The sequence below is a fragment of the Myotis lucifugus genome, unplaced genomic scaffold (genome assembly GCF_000147115.1).
Source record: "Myotis lucifugus unplaced genomic scaffold, Myoluc2.0 scaffold_0, whole genome shotgun sequence".
NCBI classification, from domain to species: domain Eukaryota; kingdom Metazoa; phylum Chordata; class Mammalia; order Chiroptera; family Vespertilionidae; genus Myotis; species Myotis lucifugus.
In genome coordinates, this window is record NW_005871048.1 from 7,103,818 (window position 1) to 7,126,764 (window position 22,947).

At 36.7% G+C, this 22,947-nt stretch overlaps 1 protein-coding gene across 2 annotated transcripts in view; it reads right to left on the reverse strand.

The window, feature by feature from the left end:
• SRFBP1 (serum response factor binding protein 1) overlaps window positions 1–21,213 on the reverse strand; it is a 46,188-nt gene extending 24,975 nt beyond the window's left edge. For both annotated transcript variants that reach the window (XM_023744311.1, XM_023744357.1), the window contains exons 1-2: window positions 21,129–21,213; window positions 20,034–20,106 (exon numbers count right to left, since the gene is read on the reverse strand). In XM_023744311.1, coding sequence (XP_023600079.1) covers window positions 20,034–20,106; window positions 21,129–21,208 — 153 coding nt within the window. In that variant the 5' untranslated portion in view covers window positions 21,209–21,213. The remainder of the gene's footprint in view (window positions 1–20,033; window positions 20,107–21,128) is intronic.
• Window positions 21,214–22,947: the final 1,734 nt, after the last annotated feature.

Consider the following 22,947-nt stretch of genomic DNA (forward strand, 5'->3'; position numbering starts at 1 on the left):
ATTTAGAGAGACTGATGTTCCAAGTGACTGATACCCCAGTAAATACCTGAAACCGTGCATAGTGCCAAATCCTATATACATACTATATTTTTTCCTATACATACACTAGAGGCCTGGTGTACAAATTCGTGCATGGGTGGGGTCCCTCGGCCTGGCCGGAGATTGGGGCCGATTGGGGCTGTCTTGCCCAGTCCCAATCGGGGCCAATCGGGGCCAGCTGGCTGGGGGAGTACCACGGGAGGTTGGCTGTAGGAGTGCACTTAGCATCTGTCCCCTGGTGGTCAGTGCGCATCATAGCAGCCGGTCTACCGATCAATTCAGTCTACCGGTCATAACAGTCACTTAGGCTTTTATATATATATAGATGCCTCTGATAAAGATTAATTGCTAATATTGTCGTGTTGAGATATGAATCTAAATCACTATCAAACCTAATGCAACACTTCATGTAGGGAAAACTAGTAAAATAATCTAAAAATGTTTTGTATTTTTTAATTTTATAAGTACTTCCTTTATAACTTCTCTAAAAAAAATACAATAAAGTATTATAAATTTAAGTCTCCCATCCTACAACTTGGGAAGTTATGGTCACTTTTTAAAAGTCAGCTTCATTTAACAGGAAGCCTTCCATGAATCTTCAAAGAAGTACTAAGTGGCCCTCCTCAATACAGCTATAGGCGTTGTATCCACTATTCAAATTCTCTGTTCACGTGTCCACCTCATTCATCAGACTCTATGCTTCTCAAAGAAAGCATCATATTAATTTCTAAATTTCTATAAACTATCAGAGTACTTGGTAAACAAAGTACAGACCTAATAGATTTTCGTTGAGCTGAAATAAAGTGCTTTAGATGGCTCCAAGATGACATGATAAAAGTCTGTGAACTTTTCTGGCAAATTACAGGACTAAATAACATCTGGTAAAACTTTTGTTTTCTGAAACCTACAATACTAACTAAAATAGTAAGAATGATTTCAGCTCTGGTCTAAAGTTACAATGTAACACAGACAATGATGGTGGACTGGGGTGTATAGTAAATCTCCAAAAGACCTCTATTCAGGATTTTTCCATATTGAATAGTTTTGACATAATTTTTCAAAATGGTATTGAAGGCAATTGCTATCTTAAGTAATATTTCATCTATGCCAGTTACATGGAGTAAAAGACTAAAGAGATTCAAAATCTTTTTAAAAATTATTAAACCAGTACCATGCTAAGAACAATGATATTGCATCTTAGTGGTACAAAAACAGTATCAACCCAACTTTGTTAAAATTTTCAGGAAATGATAGAAGTGGCTTTATTCTTCTTTGCTTTTATAATTATAACCTTCTACATCTTAAAAGTCATCAATGCTAATTTTACTTCAAAAAATTCATTACAGGTGATATTTCAACAACATGGTTTTGATCTGCACAGGTTCATCTACAAGCAATTTTTCAATAAATACAGTCAGCTCTCCACATCCCAGGGTTTTGCATCCACAAAATCAACCAACCATGGATCAAAATTGATTGCAGCTTGGAATCTACAAATGCAGAGGGCCAACTGTATGCATTGCTCTATGCCATTTTATATTAACAAACCTGAGCATCCACAGATTTTGGTATCTGGCGGGTGAGTGTGTTGTGTTGTGTGTGTGTGTGTGTGTGTGTGTGTGTGTGTGTGTGTGTGTGTCTGGCGGGTGAGTGTGTCTGGCGGGTGAGTGTGTGTGTGTGTGTGTGGGTGTGTGTGTATGTCCTGGAACTAATCCTGAGGGACAGCTGTAGTTCAGCTTTTGGGGGAGTCAAAAGTTACCCTGCTTTTCCACTGAGCAGGGTGACGAAGATGTTGTTCAAGAGTCAACTGTATTTAAAATTCAAATTCTTAAACCTAAAATGGAAACTTAATCATAGAATCTCAAGCATTATTATTAAATGATGGATAGGAAAAAAGAAACTAAGAAATTTGCAAACAATTGACAGAAATTTATCTTTACTTTGATTAGCAAAATTTAATGTGAAGTATGTTACTAAACAGCTTCTAAAATGCAGAACACTGGGCACTGTATAAAAAGACAACCAAAAAGAGTAGAGTTTATAATGTGCAAATGACCTGACATCATAACACAAAGTACTATATATATATGTATGAAGATAAAATAGGCAAGGTAGTTTCTGTTTAGTTCTCAATAGTGGGAATAACGAAAAGATAACCCAAATACTGGGGTTCCCTTCTAAATTTGCACAAACCTCCCACCCATATATTTGTCACTAGGTATGAATCCTCATGCGTCTCTCCCTCTGCCAACAAAAGCTCTGTTTTAGAGGTTGATAAAGGGTTTGACAATGATCCATTCTTGTTTTGTAAGAATATGTGTGAGGTGATGGTGAAAGCCTTGTGGTTATCAGAGAAAGTTGGAGAAACTTAAAAACAGGAATGTACAAAGTATGTGTAGGGATATAAAGTTGACTGTATTATGTAGATAAAAATGGGGATGAGAGATAAAGTTGATCAGGATGAGAAGAACCAACTGATGAATTAGCTTTTACTACCCATGAGGAATTAGACCCCATCTAGTAGACAATAGAAAGGTAATTTAGGTTCTTGAACAAAAAGAGTAATATATAAAACAAAGTAGGTTTACTATTAGGAAATTTTACTAGTGTCAGGTTTTGCTGGCAGCCAGTTAAAGAATTACTAAATGTCTACAAACAGTACTGTCTCACTTTAGTTCCAAGTTGACTTGCATGTTTAAAGCTGAATCTTCATATTCTAAAAACTAAACTGTAATGCATCTTTCAACTATAAATTATTTTCATCAAGCTATGAAATTACTGATGTGAGCAAAAACTAAAAAACAACATGTGAAATTCAAATAGTCCAAAGATGTTCATTACATTTAAAAGTAGATATTAACTAAGGATAAACATAATCAAATAATTTCATCAAGTGAAGCTGCAAAACCCTCTTGGCATTAAATAGTCCTACCTCTCACAGTAGAAATACCTTTTAGAAAATAGGACAAAACAAAAATAGTTTAACTCAAGTGATTAAACACGATCACATTTTTTTATGCCAAATAAAAACATCTAAACTGTTCTTGGAACTTCATGAAATTACCCACTTCTGAATGTTCAAGGAGGCAAGGAGAGAAATGAGATGCAGAAATTACATCAGCCTGAAGGTTCTACTTAAGAGCACTTCTGCAATTTAAAGGAATAAATCAGGGTAGACAGCTTTTTCTTTTCATTTTAGAAACTATCTTCTAACAAAATGCCTCAGGAAGAAAAGTTTACTATTTTGTAAATATATATAGAGTAAATAAAACACTTAAAACTATTTTACTTTTGTATTCCCAATAATATGTTAAGAATAAAACAGAAGAGGTGAGATCTACACAGTTATTATTTTTGTTATTATTCAGTATATCAAATAAAAAGAGGACACAAATACAGCTTTATTTGAATATTTTTATTTTTTAATCCTAAATGTATCTATATATATTTGCAAGTTTAGTTTTCCTTGCCCAGCACCAAAGAGTTAAAGGGGGGGAAAAAAGCACCTCAAACTTAATAAACAATTACATAAGCCCATAGAACATTTTTTCCCCTTCAGTAAATGACCTAGGAAATTCATCAAAAGGCCTTAGGAAAATTATATTAGGTGACTGAGGCAGTCTTTCCCTATAATATTGGAATTATAACTAAGATATAGGGATGTGCTAAACAGGATTTAGGAATGTGTTAAAAGACAGTCGTTTTTAACTGAAAAAATAAAGGATAATCTTTAAAATCTCAAGGAAGTCAAACTCTTTATTACAGCTCTATTCCTTTAAGCAGTTTCTCTAGAACAGCCGTGGGCAAACTATGGCCCGCGGGCTGGATCGTTTGAAATGAATAAAACTAAAAAAAAAAAAAAAAAGACCATACCCTTTTATGTAATGATGTTTACTTTGAATTTATATTAGTTCACACAAACACTCCATCCATGCTTTTGTTCCGGCCCTCCGGTCCAGTTTAAGAACCCATTGTGGCCCTCCAGTCAAAAAGTTTGCCCACCCCTGCTCTAGAACTTCAAATGTCCAGTAACCTTTCTCAAGGACACAATAAAATCTATACTTGTTTCTTTTTTAAAAATTTATTTTTATTGTTGAGGGTATTACAGATGTACCCCATTTCCCCACCCTTTCTTCCCCTCCATCCAGCTTCCACTCTACCCCATCCCGCCCCCCCTCTCTGATTTCAGAGAGGAAGGGAGAGGGAGAGAGAGATAAAAACATCAATGATAGCCCTAACCAGTTTGGCTCGGTGGATAGAGCGTTGGCCTGCAGACTCAAGGGTCCCGGGTTCGATTCCGGCCAAGGGCATGTACTTTGGTTGCGGGCACATACCCAGTGGGGAGTGTGCAGGTGGCAGCTGATTGATGTTTCTCTCATCGATGTTTCTAACTCTCTATCCCTCTCCCTTCCACTCTGTAAAAAAATCAATAAAATAGTTTTTTTTTTAAAAAACAAAAAATACAAACATTAATAAGGGAGAATCATTGATCGGCTGACTCCTGCATGCACCACACTGGGGATTGAGCCTGGAAAATGGTATGTGCCCTGACCAGGAATCGAACTGTTACCTCCTGGTCGACGCTCAACCTCTGAGCCACACCAGGCAGACTACCAAAGCTTTTTAATCTACTCATCTACTGATGGGCATTTGGGCCATTTCCAGATCTTAGCTATTGTAAATAACACTGCTATGAACATAGAGGTACATTTATTCTTTCTGATTGATGTCTCGGGATTCTTAGGATATATTCCCAGAAGTGGGATGGCTGTTCCATTTATTATTTTTTGAAGACTCCCAATGCTGTTTTCTACAGTGGCTGCACGAGGCTGAATTTCCAACAGCAGTGTACTAGGGCACCCTTTTCCCCACATCCTCACCAGCACTTCTTTGTTTATTTATTGATGGTAGCCATTCTGGGAAGTGTGAGGTGGCACCCCATTGTAGTTTTCATTTGCATTTTCTGATGATTAGTGACGTTGCGCATTTGTTCATATGTCTCTTGGCCATTTGTATGTCTTCTTTGGAGAAGTGTCTATTCAGGTCTTATACCCATTTTTAAATTAGATTGTTTGTCTTCCTTTTGTTGAGTTGTATGAGTATTTTATATATTTTGGAAATTATCCCTTATCAGATGTATCACTGGCGAATATGTTCTCCCATACAGTGGGTTCCCTTTCATTTTGTGGATGGTTTCTTTTGCTGTGCAGAAACCTTTTAGCTGATGTAGTCCCATTTGTTTATTTTTTTCCTTTTGTTTCTCTTGCCCTAAGAGATGTATTGGTGAAAATTCTGCTTCGTGAGAAATCTGAGATTTTACTGCCTCTGTTTTCTTCTAAGATTTTTATGGTCTCACGCCTTACATTTAAGTTTTTACCTATTTTGAGTTTATTCTTGTATATGGTAAGTTCATGGTCTAGTTTCATTTTTTTTGCATGTAGCTATCCAGTTTTCCCAACACCATTTTTTGAAGAGACTGTCTTTACTCCATTGTATGCTCTTGCTTCTTTTGTCAAACAATAATTGACCACATTGGCATGGGTCAATTTCTGGAGTCTCTATTCTGTTCCATTGATTTATATGCCTGTTCTTGTGCTAGTGCCAGGCTGTTTTGATTACAATGGCTTTGTAGTATAGTTTGATATCCAGTATTATGATTTTTCCAACTTTGTTCTTCTTTCTCAAGATAGCTGGTGGAGTCTTTTTTGGTTTCAAATAAATTTTTGGAATATTTGTTCTAGATCTTTGAAATATGCTAATGATATTTTAATAGAAATTGTGCTGAATCTATAGATTGCTTTGGATAATATGGACCTCTTAATGATGGTAATTCTTCCAAACCAAGAACACAGTATAAGCATCCACTTATTTTGTATCTTCCTCTATTTCTTTTTTCAAGGTCCTACAGTTTTCTAAGCACAAGTCTTTTACATCCTTGCTTAAGTTTATTCCTAGGTATCTTTTTTTTTCTTTTTGCAATAGTAAATGTCTTTTTTTTGTTGTTGTTATTTTTAGTTTCTCTTTCTGAGAGTTGTTTTATAAAAGTGACATCAATTTCCAGATATTAATTTTGTATCATGCTACTTTGCCGAATTCATTAATTAAATTTAGTAGCTTCTTGGTGGCATCTTTAGGGTTTTCTATGTACAATATCACGTCATCTGCAAATAATGACAGTTTAACTTCCTCCTTCCCAATTTGGATGCCTTTTATTTTTTCTTCTTCTTTTTTTTTTAAAATATATTTTATTGAATTTTTTTACGGAGAGGAAGGGAGAGAGATAGAGAGTTAGAAACATCGATGAGAGAGAAACATCAATCAACTGCCTCCTGCACTGGGGATGTGCCGGCAACCCAGGTACATGCCCTTGACCGGAATCGAACCTGGGACCCTTGAGTCCGCAGGCCGACGCTCTATCCACTGAGCCAAACCGGTTTCGGCTATTTTTTCTTCTTGTCTTACCCCTGTGGCTAGGACTTCCAGTACTATCCTATCTAATAAAGAGGCAATATGCAAATTGACCATCACTCCAACACACAAGATGGCTGCCCCCATGTGGACACAAGATGGCCGGCAGGGGAGGGCAGTTGTGGGCGATCAGGCCCCAGGGGAGGGCAGTTGGGAGGGGCCAGGCCTGCAGGGGAGGGCAGCTGGGGGCAATAAGGCCTGCAGAGGAGGGCAGTTCAGGGGTGACTGGGCCGGCAGAGGAGGGCAGTTGGGGGGGGGGGGGACCAGCCCTGCATGGGAGGTCAGTTGGGGGCAATCTGGCCAGCAGGGGAATAGTTAGGCATTGATCAGGCTGGCAGGCAGAAGCGTTTAGGGGCAATCAGGCAGGCAGGCAGGTGAGTGGTTTGGAGCCAGCAGTCCTGGATTGTGAGAGGGATGTCCAGTGGGGTTGGGTCTAAATGGGCAGTCGGACATCCCTCGAGGGGTCCCAGATTGGAGAAGGTGCAGGTTGGGCTGAGGGACACACACCCCCATGCAAGAATTTCATGCACTGGGCCTCTAGTGTTGAATAAGAATGGTGAAAGCAGACAACCCTATCTTATTCCTTTTTTTAAAGGGAATTACTTTTAGTTCTTGCCACTGAATATATCTCCATGTGCTAATAGCTTAAAGAGCCTATATCAATTAATACTAGAATAATGTTACACTCAAATTTGTTTAAAATATTATGCCAAATGCAGCAAGGAATGAAAATGCTCAGAAACCTAATCATAGCTACTAATTCATGGGTACTTCAGGAATTGATAATTTTGATATTTAGCTTCCAGATATTATTTCTAAATGTTAAATGCACAAACAAAATCCTTTATAGATAACCAGGTGTTCTATCTTTAGGAAGGCCCAACTATTCTAATTATGTCAAATTATAAACAAATTCAATTTTGTCCACAAGAGGCAATGATGATAAATCATGAGCATTAAAATTATAATGCAAAAGCACATTTCTATTTTTTTCTTTTAGAAACAGCACATTTCTTTATAATACCTAACTATTCTTGATAAAATTGTGCACTTAATACTTAAAGCAAGAGATGTTAGGTTTGTAGAGTATTAAGAATATGAGCTGCCCTAACCGGTTTGGCTCAGTAGATAAAGCGTCGGCCTGCAGACTGAAAGGTCTCAGGTTTGATTCCGGTCAAGGGCATGTACCTGGGTTGCGGGCACATCCCCAGTAGGGGATGTGCAGGAGGCAGCTGATAGATGTTTCTCTCTCATCGATGTTTCTAACTCTCTATCCCTCTCCCTTCCTCTCTGTAAAAAATCAATAAAATATATTTTAAAAAAACACAAAAGAATATGAGCTACTTATTCAGACAAATTTTTACTGCATCCTGGCTTTAGCTACACTCTAGTAGTGTAACTTTGGGCAGAGCAATTCGTTTGTAAATCCCTAGTTTACACACCAGTAAAATGAGGCTAAATAGGAGTCTTGAAAAAATACTATGAAGATTACAAATAACACAAAGTAGGTGTACAGTTGTATGTGAAACAGTTTATTCTTTTTTTAAAAATGTTTTATTGATTTTTTTACAGAGAGGAAGGGAGAGGGATAGAGAGTTAGAAACATGGATGAGAGAGAAACATTGATCAGATGCCTCCTGCACACCCCCTACTGGGGATGTGCCCGCAACCAAGGTACATGCCGACTGGAATCGAACCTGGGACCCTTCAGTCTGCAGGCTGATGCTCTATCCACTGAGCCAAACCAGCTAGAGCCAGTTTATTCTTGTATTATTTTTCATGTGAACAATTGTAAACCTACTGTCGCCCACTCCTGTATATGTATGCTGTAGCAAAGAGCCTGGCACAGAGTAGGTGCTCAGTAATTAATAACTAAAATTACTATTAAATTGTTTATTAGCAGTGCTTTTACATCTGAAGTTGAGCTTCCTAGTGCTATAAATAACATATAAGTCTGGGATGTGAAGCTGTTGCATTAAACGATATCCTTGCTATCTAACTGGGATTCACTTAAAGATTATCAAGGAACTCATATCAATTTGGTAAATCAGTAACATTAATATTTTTCATTTAACTGTCTCCTTTTCCAGGAAACCGTCCCTGATTATTAGCTAGCAGCAACCTCTTACTCTTTTAAAATTTTCAAAGCACCTCTCATAACTTAGTCTGCTCTTAAAAGTATGCATACCAGCCCTTCTCTGATAGTATAATACTTTTGCAGAGCAAGAACAATGAATTACATTGCATATTACATTTCATAAAGATAGGCTTAATAGATGTCTCCTTAGTGCATGGAAAAAGTAATTCAGTCATTGCTTCCTAATCAGTTATCTCCCCTCCAATCAATCCTCCACTCTCCTTCAAATTTGTCTTTCTAGAAAATACATATAACTACTTAAAAACCTTTCATCATCCATATTTCCTAAAGGCTTTAAATGATAATCTCATCTACCATTAAGCCACTATCTTTAACCTTTTGGTCCTCTATCCATTTCATATTCCAGCCATGACATTGACTACTGAAGAAATACTTGCTAAATGGCTGCTTTATGCCAATTAGTACACTAAGCACTGGAGATAAAAAGACAACATTCTACCCTCAAAAGAGGAGACATTTAAAGAAGTAAATATACTTCAATGTGCTAAATATTGTAAAAGAAGTTAAGTACTGAGCAGCTCTTCCAAATCACACCAAGTACTTTCAGAGCTATATACTTTCTTCTCGGTGTGCTCTATTTACCTGGACTGCCTTTTCCAAAGCAGAATCATATGTATTTTTCAGTTCCAACCCAGTGCTTCCCATTCTGTAGGTCTCCCCTAAATCCTGTCAATTAACTAATCCCTTCTCTAGGTTCCTGAAACTCTGATTATAATATAAGTATAGTATATATCACAGAGAGATTCATATGCTTATTTCCCACAGAATAGTATGTTCCCTGGCAGCAGAAATCTATTCATCTATAAACATAGGAGGTTCTAAATTAAAATTTACTTAACTAGCCTGAACATATAACATGGAATTTGTAATAGCTATTCTTGAAATTCCTAGTCTTTTTTTTAATTTTTAGTTTTTCTTTTTCTTTTCTGGTTGCAAATTTTATGAGTTTTAAGAGATATATGATCATTAATAAACTGGCATGCTATCTTAGATAGTGAACAACAGAATTATTAATGACAACTAAAACCCACAAGTTCTATTTTAATATATTGAGTTTCACCAGAAATTAAGAATTAAAAAAGTGAAGATCTCTCCTTACTTTCTTACCTTAATATACCGTTTGAAGGGTTTGGTTAGTTTTTATACAGAAGAAGGGCAAGAATATAAGTAAAGTATACATTTTCACTGCAAACTGCCAAAGAACCATTTTTATAATTTAATAGCAGGTAGAGAAAACAGAATAAACTTCATATTTAAGGAAAAAATAGAACACTATTGAGTTTCTCTTGTTGTCACAAGATATTAATACTTTGAGTAGCAAAATACTAACATCAGCTACTCTAACATATGGGGGAAAAGAATGTATGGTTTCCATTACAACAGAAATCTAACAATGTAAAATATGTGGGCATGTTAGTGAGTATAAATGTTTATTTGTTTATATTTTTAATTTATTTTAGAGAGGGAAAATAACAGGGAGAGGTTGAAACATTGATGAAAGAGAAACCGATTGGCTGCCCCCTGCATACCCTTTCCTGGGAATGGAACCCAAAACCTGGGCATGTGTCCTGACCAGAAATCGAACTGGTGACCTCCTGGTGACCTCCTGGTGCATGGGCCAACGCTCAACCAACTGAGCCACACAGGGTGGGCATGAGTATAAACGTTTAAAAATAATGTGTCTCTGTTTAATCCCAAATTCAGGTGACATCCCAGTTGAATAAAAAAGAAAAGCCCATTTTCTAGACCAGTTATTTATTGTTCTTATTACTGCCTTCTCTAGGACTCTATGTCTCCCATTGTGTGTTTCAAACAAACTATGTTGTAATATTTGCCTCTTTTCTCAATCACCACATTATTTCATGCTAACATTATGATAGTAGTATTGGTTGTCCAAATTTGTTAAATTAACAGTTGAAAAGGGCTTTGGATACTTGCACAATTAGGAGGAACATTCCGCCAAGGTTGTAAGTTCAAATTTGCAGAATTACAAAACTTTCAAAAAAAATCAAAATAAAACAAAAAGAGATAAAAAATATTTTTGACCAAAAACTCATGTGATAATCCTTTCTTACTTCCTGTTCCCACACTAATTCCTATTCACATACTCAGAAGCCTCTGAAGTTTATCTGAACTGAAACAATTCCAAAATCAGTTTATTATTTTAAAATTAGGTGTGTATAATGACTGAGTAAATGGTAATAGCATTTTCATCACTTTTGTCAACAAGGATCTATAACTTTTCCTGTTTTCAAATAGAATCAAGTAGTTTCAAAACCAGCGGTGCATACCATTTTTATTTGTCACAACTGCTCTTAATTTAAAATATAAAAATATTTTAAGGTCACCATATACTTGATATAACATCTTTATATCAACACAGCCTACAGTGAAAATCATGACCCCTACATATTAAAAATGTAACACTGCTAAAGGTTAGTTAGAGGACTTATTCAAAATACTGGCTTAAAGCTGTAGAAACCACATGCCAGGAAGCAAACTGGAATTCCAACATGATGATCTGTTTCTAAATGTTGTTTCATGTGTGTGAGGAGAGCAGTATATATATAATGATCTTTTAAAACACCACTATGACTTCCTGTTGATCATTTCAAATGTCACAAGCTGAGTACAAAAGAATATTAAATCAGGGCATCTTGTTCTGCCTTAAGAAGCAATAAAAGTTGTTCCTCTAAAAAAAACTGAATTAGAAATTAAATGGCCTTAGAGAACTGGCCAAAGGTGACTATAAAATGAAGAGCCTATCCATTTTTCTATTTCTGACACTTAACATTAAACCAACTAAAACACAAAAACAACTCTGGTTAGAGACTCTTCTTAGTAATAGTTCAGTAATATTCTACTTATATATTGAGACTCAGAGCAACCTCAACATTCTACATATGATAATAAAAATAAGAAATTTAACATTAAATGTCACTCAGTCTGCTAGCCAGGCAGCATCATTTATTATACACCTGACACGTTACCAGGTGTTGGGGACAAAGAACTGAGTAAAACAATGTATTTTCTAAAGAAGGTCTCTGTGAGTAGTAGGAATGGCATGAAAGCAGATTCATTCAATATGATAGTAGAAATATATGAAGGATAAGGATCTGTATAGAAGACGTGGTGAGTAATTCTTTTCGGGGCAGAGTGATTGTGTCAGGGAAAGTTTCCTAGAGCAAGTAACATAAGAAGTGAAGTAAAGCAGCTAAGGTAAAGAGTAAGTCTTTATTCAGATGGGAGAGGTGTGCTATGTGTAAAAATGCAAGTAGGCATGAAACAGATTGATATGTTTGGGGTTCATAAATTATAGTTGGTACAAAAAGTATGGGATAGGTAGATGGTATAACTGGAGAAAAAAGGTATCGAGTATAAATCACAAAGGGCCTTGTATGCCACGCAGGACAGAATCTTGATCAAATCTGCATTTTAGAAAGGTCACTGGTTACAGTGCAGAATGTGATTTGAAGTGTGGTAATACCTAAGGCAGGAAGTACAAGTGAGAAATAATAAGAACCTGAACTAAGAAGTGGTTACATATTTAGAAGATAAAAATAACAGATCTTAGTGAAGGACAAGATATGGGAATAGAAAGTAGCTAAGGTAGAAGGGAATTCAAAATAATTCCTAGACTTCTGGCTTAGGAAACTAGATGAATGATAGTGTTAAAACCAAAGTCAGGAATAGAAGAGAAGAACATCTGATTAGAGTGTGGGTGGTGAGGAACAAAAATGTTAGAATCTATATTCAGGTACTGACTTCTTTTGGAATATCTCCTTATCCATCTTCTTTTCTTTACAACCCATCACCCTGTCCCCTAATACTCCAATGCCACAGCTGATTAGACTTAGACCAGTGATAGACATCTAACCCAAGATGGCCCAAGAACTTGAGTCAATGTGGGCTGAGGTTGCCACTATCCAGGGGTGGGCAAACTTTTTGACTCGAGGGCCACAATGGGTTCTTAAACTGGACCGGAGGGCCGGAACAAAAACATGGATGGAGTGTTTGTGTGAACTAATATAAATTCAAAGTAAACATCATTACATAAAAGGGTACAGTCTTTTTTTTTTTTAGTTTTATTCATTTCAAACGGGCCGGATCCGACCCGCGGGCCGTAGTTTGCCCACGGCTGCACTATACCATGACCTTGGAAATACCTAAGGAATGAGAGCTGTTTGGAAAGTCAGAGAGAAGGGGAATGAAAGAGAACAGAATGGGCAGGATAGCGGGAAGATGAGGAAAAGCAGAGATGAAGCACAAAATGGAGGAAAAAGGAGCAGGAAAGAAACACACAAACAGAACTACCTGAGTTTCTGAGAATCTCCAGATCCTGATTCTCATCCCTGCTGAGGTTAAAATTCAGTGCTTGCCCTTAGGCTTCATAAGAAACCCCACCTTAACCATGCTTTTTAACTTAGCTCAGTGAATCATGTAAAATGTTGAGTTTTGGGTGCACCTAAAAGCACTAAATGGAGTTGAATATAAGAGTGCAGACTGCCCTAGCTGGTTTGACTCAGTGGATAGAATGTTGGCCTGTGGACCGAAGGGTCTTGGGTTTGATTCCGGTCAAGGGCATGTATCTCGGTTGCAGGCTCCTCACCAGCCTGGGCCCTGGTGTTTTCCTCACATCAATATTTCTCTCTATCTTTCCCTCTCTCTTCCATTCTCTCTAAAAATCAATGGGAAAAATATCCTCAGGTGAAAATTAAAAGAATGCAGACCTTCAAAAATGCAAGTAGCCATGTTAACCCTTTGCGGTCCAATGTTATTTTTGGAATTCAAACAGTCTGGTCCAAATTAATTGACAGGATTGAATGTTGAACTTTTTAATGTTCTTATTGCTCGACGTTGGACCTGCTCCTAGTGCCTGGCCTGTCGAGTCAGCCTCGAGGTTGGACCGAAAAGGGTTAAACAGTGTAAAGTGAGAAGATAAAGAAAGAACTTTTGGGGGGACAACAGCATCTAAGAGTCAGTGTGAATCTTATTCAAGGACACTGATGAACAGGCAGGTAGATAAATTAAGTGAGTTGCTGAGGAAATGGGATGTGAGGAGGTCCAGTTCCCGGTGGTTATGCTATTGGAGGTAAAGATGCTATTCTAATAAGGGGAAAGGAAGAAACTGAGAGGCAGTTAAAGGATGATGATGGGTTTTAAGGCATAAACTAGTTTATTAGCTGACTAACACCCAGTTAGGGGCAAAGTTTGAAGCTATAGGTGAAATAAGGAATAAGTAATAAAAGAAGAAAAAGAAAGAGACATAGCACATTAACAGGTTTTGGCCCTGAATAGGAAAAGAAGAAAGCATGGGACCAATAAGAACCAACTATCAGTTTGGGATGACTTTGTGAAGAAACACAGACCTATAAAAATTTTTAGAAAGTTTCATTACATGTTATTTTTTAAATACTAAAAATGCATGTCTCCTCATTAAGGCAAAGAAGATTTTCATATCTAAAGAAAATTGTCATCATTATAAAAAGTTAGATGTTTCAAAGGGTAAACATCTAGAAAGGTCCTTACCCTATCAACTAGATAAAATGAATAAGAAATTGCTGATTTAGTAAATTAGAATTTAAGTGGTATAAGTCCTATAATGATATGTAAAAACATGTCAACCACTGCTTTGTAAATAAAATATAAATTTCAATTAAACTACTTCAAAACAAAAATATTGTTTCACTGAGAAGCTAAAAAACATTGGAAGGAGATATAAACAAAAGAAGGGGGAAAAGTCAAAGGAAGACTATTACAAATCAGAGAAGGAAGAATTAAAACAGCTATCCTGGGCAATCACTTCTTTACTGGGAGGAAACTCAAGTATAAGTAGGTGATGGAGTTTAATCTATTTGTTAATATGCTGATAACTGGTCCTCCTGGTAAACAAACTAATGATTTTTGTTAGAAGGAAAGGCCTTACCTGAAGAATGTTCCTTTCCCTAGTTAAGGATGTTTACAGTACACAAACCTAGAATCTAAGGATTTCTAAGGTATGGCACACAACCTAAGCTACACAACCTTGGAGTGCAGAATGGGAAAGCTTCAAAATCTAAACTCCCTCTGTGATGAGGTCATAACTAGACTTCCTACTTAGAGATTCCATCTACTCTGGGCAAGAAAGTGCATGTCTGATGTAGAAAGGAAGGACCTGCAGAATCACTCCGAGTCCCAGATCTATCCTTGCTTTACCTGTGCCTCCTGATTGCATGTATCCTTGAAATGATCAGTAAAGGTGGATTCGAGGTAATATCTCTAACATATGAACCTGATTTGACAAAATGATTCTTTGTATTAGCTTACAAATAAAAGATAAAACTCAAAAATAATTCTAATCTGCCCTGGTCAGTGTGACCCAGTGGTTAGAGTGTCAGCCTATCCACTGAAGGGTCATGGGTTCAATTCCAGTCATGGGCACATACCTAGATTTCAGGTTTCTCTCACATTGATGCTTCTCACCCCCCCCCCCCCCACCCCGTCCTCCCTCTCCCTTCTTACACTCTCTCTAAAAATCAATGGAAAAAATATCCTCAGGAGAGGATTAACAACAACAAATTATAATCTTAGATGAACAATACCTCTTAATACTATTATTTTAGTAGAATAAATGAATTAAATGTTAATTTGACACAATTAAAATGGTATACTTGCAAGATAAATAAGGCATGTTTTACCATATGGCAAACTTCTTTGTGTTTTTTTTTAATCCTCACCTTGAGGATATGTTTTCTTATTGATTATTAGAGGGGGATAGAACCTGCAACCTAGGTATGTGCCCTGATCGAGAATAGAACCTTTTGGTGTACCGGATGACAGACACTCCAACCAACTAAGCTACCTGGCCAGGGCCATATGGCAAACTTCTTTTTAAGAATCCATATGAAAAAAAAACTAACAAAATCATAGCATGTAAAATTACAGAGAAAAAAACTCAATACATTTTTAAAACATATATAGAACCAGAAATATCACAAAATTCTAATTAATATATAACATATATGATAAACCTACAATTCAAGGGTAAATAGGCTAATGATTTTGTTAGAAGGAAAGGCCTTATCTGAAGAATGTTCAGCACAGAACCCTTCTAAACATGTCCTTTGAAATAAGATTCTGCTCATTTTATAGCTGAGGTGAAATGAAATGCAAAAGATGTGATATGTTATTTTGTTTACATATTAATTTATTTTACTTTGCATAATAGCGACAGATGATAATCTACAACTCTTTTCCCATCTGTGATCCAGTAATGACAACCACTTAGAAACAGGCCATGAAGAGCATAAGCAAAGGTGCTTTAAAGATGCTTTTAATAACAGATTTGAGCATGTAAACTTAGAAAAGAATGAAACAAAAGGAGTTTTAAAATAAAGAGTAGCAGGCAGAGCAAAGTCTTACAGAATAACATTCGAGTTCTCACTCTACAGGAATACTCAGTATAGGAAAAGCAATGGCCTCAGAGAGAAGGAAGTTAAAAAAAACCCAAAAAACCAGCTGAGTGAACTGGGTACATGCATTTAGTTCTGAGGAATTAAAGAATATGAAAACGGGTTGCAAATCTCCTTTGGGTCTTTTTTTCTTAGAGGGCAGCTGTCATGTTTATTCTATTATCTCATCTAGTCTCTAGGAAAGCAGAGTATATTTCAGAAGTTCTGGTTTACCGAAGAAGCACAGTAAAACTGCCAAGGCCATTAGCTTTTAGTTATGAAGCCCAACAACTACTTGACCTTGGGCAAGTTGCTTAACTTCTGTAAGCCTTGGTTTCCTATTCTGTAAGATAGTAAGAAAAATGACATCTATCTCATGAGATACTGAATATAAAACAGAGGACAAATAAGGCATCTTATACCTTATGGCAAATTTCTTTTTAAGCTTTCATACAAAAAAATTAACACAGTGTCATGCACATAGTAAATAGTCACAGAAGAAGCTAGTTATATTACCTTTATTATTAAGGAAGGGATTTCTTGTATACTTATATTAATATCATTGTCTGCCTTAATTTTACTATTTTTTTCTTTAGCTAAATAACTTCGGGATCTATAAAAGTTGATCAGCTACTTTAATTTCAAAGAAAAAGAAACTGTTTCAGAAGCCAGAATTTACACTAGTATTAGAGTTAAAAGTAGGAATACTATTAGAAAAGGCAACAGAGTTGGTATTCACATATTATATCTACAAATTGGAACCTATGATTTCATAGTATCATAAAGATCAGGCCCTCCACCCTAGCTGGTTTGGCTCAGTGGATAGAGCAGGGGTCCTCAAACTTTTTAAACAGAGGGCCAGTTCACTGTCCCTCAGACCGTTGGAGGGCCGGACTATAGCTTAAAAAAACTATGAACAAATTCCTATGCACACAGCGGCGGCAAAAACACCCGGTGGGCCAGATAAATGTTTTCGGTGGGCCGCATGTGGCCCGAGGGCAGTAGTTTGAGGACCCCTGGGATAGAGTGTTGGCCTGAGGACCGAAGGGTCCCAGATTTGATTCCAATCAAGGGCACATGCCTGGGTTGCAGCCTCAGTTTGACGTGCAGGAGACAGCCAATCAATGATTCCTTCTTATCATTGATGTTTCTATCTCTCTTTTCCTCTCCCTTCCTCTCTGAAATCAATAAAAATATATTATAAAAAAAAAAAAAAAAAGATCAGGCCCCCCTTTTTTTCTCTTGGCCAGAAATAAACAAACTCCCATTTCTAAAAATATTTTAGGTTTTCTCCTTGAGGAAGTCATCTTGCAACAAAATACCCTATTATCATAGAAAGCAAGTATAGGACAGTATGTCATGAACAAGACTATAAAAATGTAGTGGTAAATGAGCCAAGGAAAAAATTCATCTGGAAAAATGAATAAGTAGAGGTTTTTCTTCAAATTTAATTGAGACTGTGAGTTTCCTGTTTTGTGACTATTTCTTTGATACTCCCATGTATATGATAAACTGTTCTTTAAGAAATTTCAAATGACCATTCACTTAAAAAATGCTTTATGTATTTGTTTCTTTTAGAAAAGTAGACCATTAAAAAATCATAAATGAGTAAAATTAGATGTGTAAGAAAAGCAAATATAGTCTTACTCTTTTTTTCTGTTTTTTATATTTAAATTTAATCCAACTTTTAAAAAGCATTACAAAACAAAAGTTTAATTCATAGCATCCAATTCAGACCACCCTAACCCACTGCCACGAATACAAGGGGACCAAATATGTATATACTATTAATTTTATGAATTCCAAGACTATACAGGCTATGCATTTTAGCTTTCTATGAGGCAACAATTCCATAGTGGTCTTATACAATCACATACACACAAAATAAAACTATGAAAGTGACACAGTAATGTTGCAAACCTAAGAACTTTCTCACTGAGTCTGAGTTGCTATTCCTGATGAGGTTTAAGAATAAAAGAAAACATGTTTTAAATATAGATAAATTAAGACAACTTGTTTTTCTGATTAACTTTAAATTAAATTCATTATTGAGAGTTACAGAAGGAAAGTACTCTGAAGATTAATGAATATCTTTTGTTTTCAGAGTCTCATATACTACACATAGGCCTATTATATTATAATGCATCCTTTCCATGGAAAAATAAAATCAGCAATTATATAGTAGCTCAAAGCCTTTGAATAATTGAGGACTACAAAAATGACAATTCAGAAGAAATTACGGGAAAAAATATAGGTAAGGAATGTAATAATTTAGTAAGGACCCTTTTTTTTTTTAAAAAATATATTTTATTGATTTTTTACAGAGAGGAAGGGAGAGGTATAGAGAGTCAGAATCATTGATGAGAGAGAAACACCGATCAGCTGCCTCCTGCACACCCCCCACTGGGGATGTGCCCGCAACCAAGGTACATGCCCTTGACTGGAATCGAACCTGGGACCCTTTAGTCCGAAGGCCGACGCTCTATCCACTGAGCCAAACCGGTCAGGGCAATTTAGTAAGGACCTTGATTAAGAGAAAGTGAAAGGCACAACGGGATACACAATAACTTCTTATCTTAGCGTTATCCTCAAAACAAGAGTATCCAAACATTTTATCTGTCATTTGAATTTCATGAGAAATAAAAGGTATATGAAAAAGCCTAAATGATGTATCATTCAAAATGACACAAATGACAATTAGGAGGCAAACATAGAGTATTTTGACTGAATGATTGGGGAAAAAAAGAGGGATTAAAACATTAGAGAGGATAAATCAAATGTATGTCATAAATTTTGTAATCCTGCGATTAAAAATAATGCCACACACACACAAAAATGAAAAAATAAAAACACCTCACCCCAAAAAGAAATGATGTCCTACATCTGTTTCTACTCAGATTAACTGTGAAAAATAACTAACCTATTAAATACTTTACTATCCCTTCAAAAGGAAAAAAAATGGTGAGAAACTTTGATAATTTAACTCAATTAAAATAGTTTTAGAGAATTCAATCATTCTTTTATCTATCTCAAAACTTGGAAGTGCCCAGCCAGTGTTGCTCAGTGGTTGAGCGTCAATCTATGAACCAGGAGGTCACAGCTTAATCCCCAATGGGGGTGTGCAGGAGGCAGCCGATGAATGATTTTCTCTCATCATTGATGTTTCTCTCTCTCTCTCTCTCTCTCCTTTCCTCTCTGAAATCAGTAAAATTAAAAAAAAAAAAAAACTCTTGGAAGTTATACCAAAATGTAATAGTCAAACATACATGCAAAATGACCCTACAATTAAGATAATTGCTAGTACCAAATGTTGTTTTTAAGTTCTGCAATAAAAAAGTCTCCCAGACATTTAATAGTATGTCATTTGGTAAATGAAAGTTTCCACAAAGTAAGAGCAGTGAGAAGACCTAAAAATTATGCTAGTGAAGAGTCTGGCTGAAAGAAACAAAAATATGGATCATTTTGGTCCAATACTAATTTTATTTCGAGTTACTACAGAGCTGAATAAAATGCTGACACCATCACACAAAAATTTATTGAGTTGGCAATAGGCAAAGCATGATGTCAGCCACCAATATCGCCATCCACATTACCAAATACCATGAACACTTCAATTCTTGAACTTAGACTACATGCCTAAAGTTACAGTAAAAATAAAAAACCTTAGGCATGAGGCATTATTAAACACAGATGAGTTTATTTTGGTAGTATTTTGGCGCAAATTAGTCAAGTACTTTAACAAATTCAGTGAAAAAGAAAATGCAAGCTTCAACATATTACAATTTTCTAAATGTGCTACATTCTTCACCAAACAGACCCATAAAATAAGTCTTGGTCAACCTACCATAATATTCAAATAAGTAACCCACCACACACAAAATGCAGACTGAGAGGAGAGACAGAAACACACGCATACACACAGCTGCACAAGTCCTTACCTTCATGGCATGAATTTCTTCAAGCAATCGTTGAGCCCGCCTTTGGTTTTTTAACAGCGCATCTTCAGTACCCCTGCAAAAAATACATTACAATATGTAGACAGGAAAAGCATTTATTACAGACTCATATCATAATGAAAAGTCTCATTTCTTTTAGAAAAATATCATAAATCTCTAAATAACGAGCAAAGTCATCCTGCACTGCTTTCTCCCCTTCCAACATATATCCCAATTCTATTAATAAACCCAAGTTCTTGGCAAAACCAGGCATTATCCTGGCATAATATTAAAAATTATTGCTGCTGTTTGCCTTCTAATTCCTTAATGGGAAGGCCAAATAATACTTTTTAATTAATCAGTTAACAGCACATTGTATTTAATATAAGGTCCATAAGCTACAACTAAAGGTTAGATATAATTTTATTAAATAAAATTTTGTCCTCTGGAATTAAAAGAATATACAAAGATGTCAAATATCTGAATATATCAGAGAGGAGAGCCATCTTCTGCAACATTTATGAAAGAAAGCACTAAAAATTAATCAGGAGCAAAACACATTTGAAGACTTTAAATAACATACTTTTTCTCTAATACCAGTGACACTGAAAATACAAAATACTATTTTTTTCAAAAAATTAGATGGAACACAATGTCTTGATAAACACTTCCACAAGGTACTGAAGATTTTAAATTAATTAGCAATTCAAGAAAAAAGTGATATAAATTTTTACAACTGATTCACACAAGGTATTACTAGATTTGCTCAACTATACCACATCTTAAGATAACTTCTAACAACATAAAACACATACATAACCCCAAAGGACTTTCATTTTGAAAAGGTCAAAGAGATTTTGAAAAAAATAGCAGCAGAATTCATCATTTATTTTAAGCAAATATGATTCAAACCATGTAACATGCTGACACAGCACATTTTATCTCACTCAGATCCTCTCTATTTTTTTTTAAAAAGTGCTGCATGAGTAAGATATTTAATTATCCCTCTTAGGCCCCACCCTCAAATTTTGTAAATATTGAATAAAAACAATTTTTGACATTTTATCAGTCAGAAGGCCATAACTTGAAATGACTAACTTTTTTGACTTCAGTCTGCTAACACTTCTGACAAGTTTTCGGATAACCAAAACTCGGATTCTCTTCACTTCTTTTCTCATCTTCACAACCTTTGAAGAATAAAGCCAAAATGTGAAAGGTTATTAATTCAAAAAGAAACATACTTTATTTTGAGTCTTATATTATAGGCAAAGTCTACCACTTCATCCAAATTTTTGGTTAACTATATTTCTAGTTGGATGAAATCAAACATTTTCCACTAAGAGTGAATAAAGGAATACATCAATATTTTAAAATGTGTCTGAGGACTCAAGAGAAAGAAGTTATCTTACAAAAAAGTCACAGCATTCCTAATGATTAGTATTTTAATATTACTAGGGGCCCATCCTCCGCGCCCCCACCCGGCCCCTCCTGCCACGGCCCCCCATCCTGTCTGCCAGCAGCACTGCTCCCACCGCCCCTCAGGAAGAGGGGGAGGTGGAGAAGCCCTCGGGGCGACCAGGGCCGGCAGCCACCACTCAGCCACCACTCGCAGCCACTGATGGCGCCAAGCAATTGGGACTGGTGCACCAGGCACTGGTAGCAGGTGGGAGTGGCGGCTCTGGCAGTGGGTGCGAGTGGTGGCTCCGGCGGCTGCTGGTCCCAATCTCCCCTCAGAAGCAGGGGGAGGTGGAGAAGTCCTAAGGGGCAATCAGGGCCTGCAGCCGCCGCTTGCACCAGCTGACAGCGCCAAGTTATCAGGGCCAGTGCCAGGCAGTAGGTGTGAGCAGTGGCTCCGGTGCCAGCAGTGGGTGCGAGCGGGCAGGCGCCGGCCCTAGGCAGGACTGCGGCATTCGCAGGAGCAAAGAATTTTCAGTAACCACCAGAGGCTCGCCCCGATAACAGTGACCGGCATCCTGCCTTGGTCTAGCGCTCCCACTCACCTGCTCTACCATCCCACCACGGCGGACACCCACAATGTTCCACACATGTCCCTGGTGGTCAGCGCAAGTCATAGAGACTGGTTCAGTAGTTCCAGTTCCGCTGTTTGGTCTATTTGCATATTAGCCTTTTATTATATAAGATACTTATAGCTTGTTGGGCTTGGAACATAATAAACTGTGAGTTTTCTGAGATCAGAGATCATCATATCAATCTTTGTATCCTTGTGGCTTACAGTAGAGCTTCAACCATCATGATGGAAATTTAATTTATTGAATGAGTGTGTTAACAAAAGCAAATGCATGAAAGTGATCATATTTACTTACTTATTACCCCTGCATTTATTTTTAGCAATAAATTATTTGAGGCATAACTTTAAAAGAAATGCCAAAAACACAAGGGCACATTGTGTGTGCTCACACACATACACAGTACATGCTTTAAATCATCCCATTAAAGAACAATACTGGACCCTAGCTGGTTTGGCTCAGTAGGTAGAGCGTCAGCCTGCAGACTGAAGGGTCCCGGGTTCGATTCCAGTCAAGGGCAGCTTTCGGGTTCGATCCCCGGTAGAGGGCATGCAGGAGGCAGCCAATCGATGATTCTTTCTCATCATTGATATTTCTATCTCTCCCTCTCCTTTCCTCTCTGAAATCAATAAAAATATGTATTTTTAAAAAAAAAAAAAAAAAAGAACAATACTGAATTCCAAGAACAAAAAAACAAAAACAAAAAAAATTGTATTGGCCAAGAGATGGGAATATTCTAATGATAAAGAACTACATGTTATAACAGTACTTAGTACAATGGGATGCTATCATTTTGAATTTATGTTTGTCTGTTATTAGGAGCCATATATCTTGTAATTCCTCCTGTATTGTCTTTCTTCCCCTCCTCCACGTTAGGAACTTCATAAAAT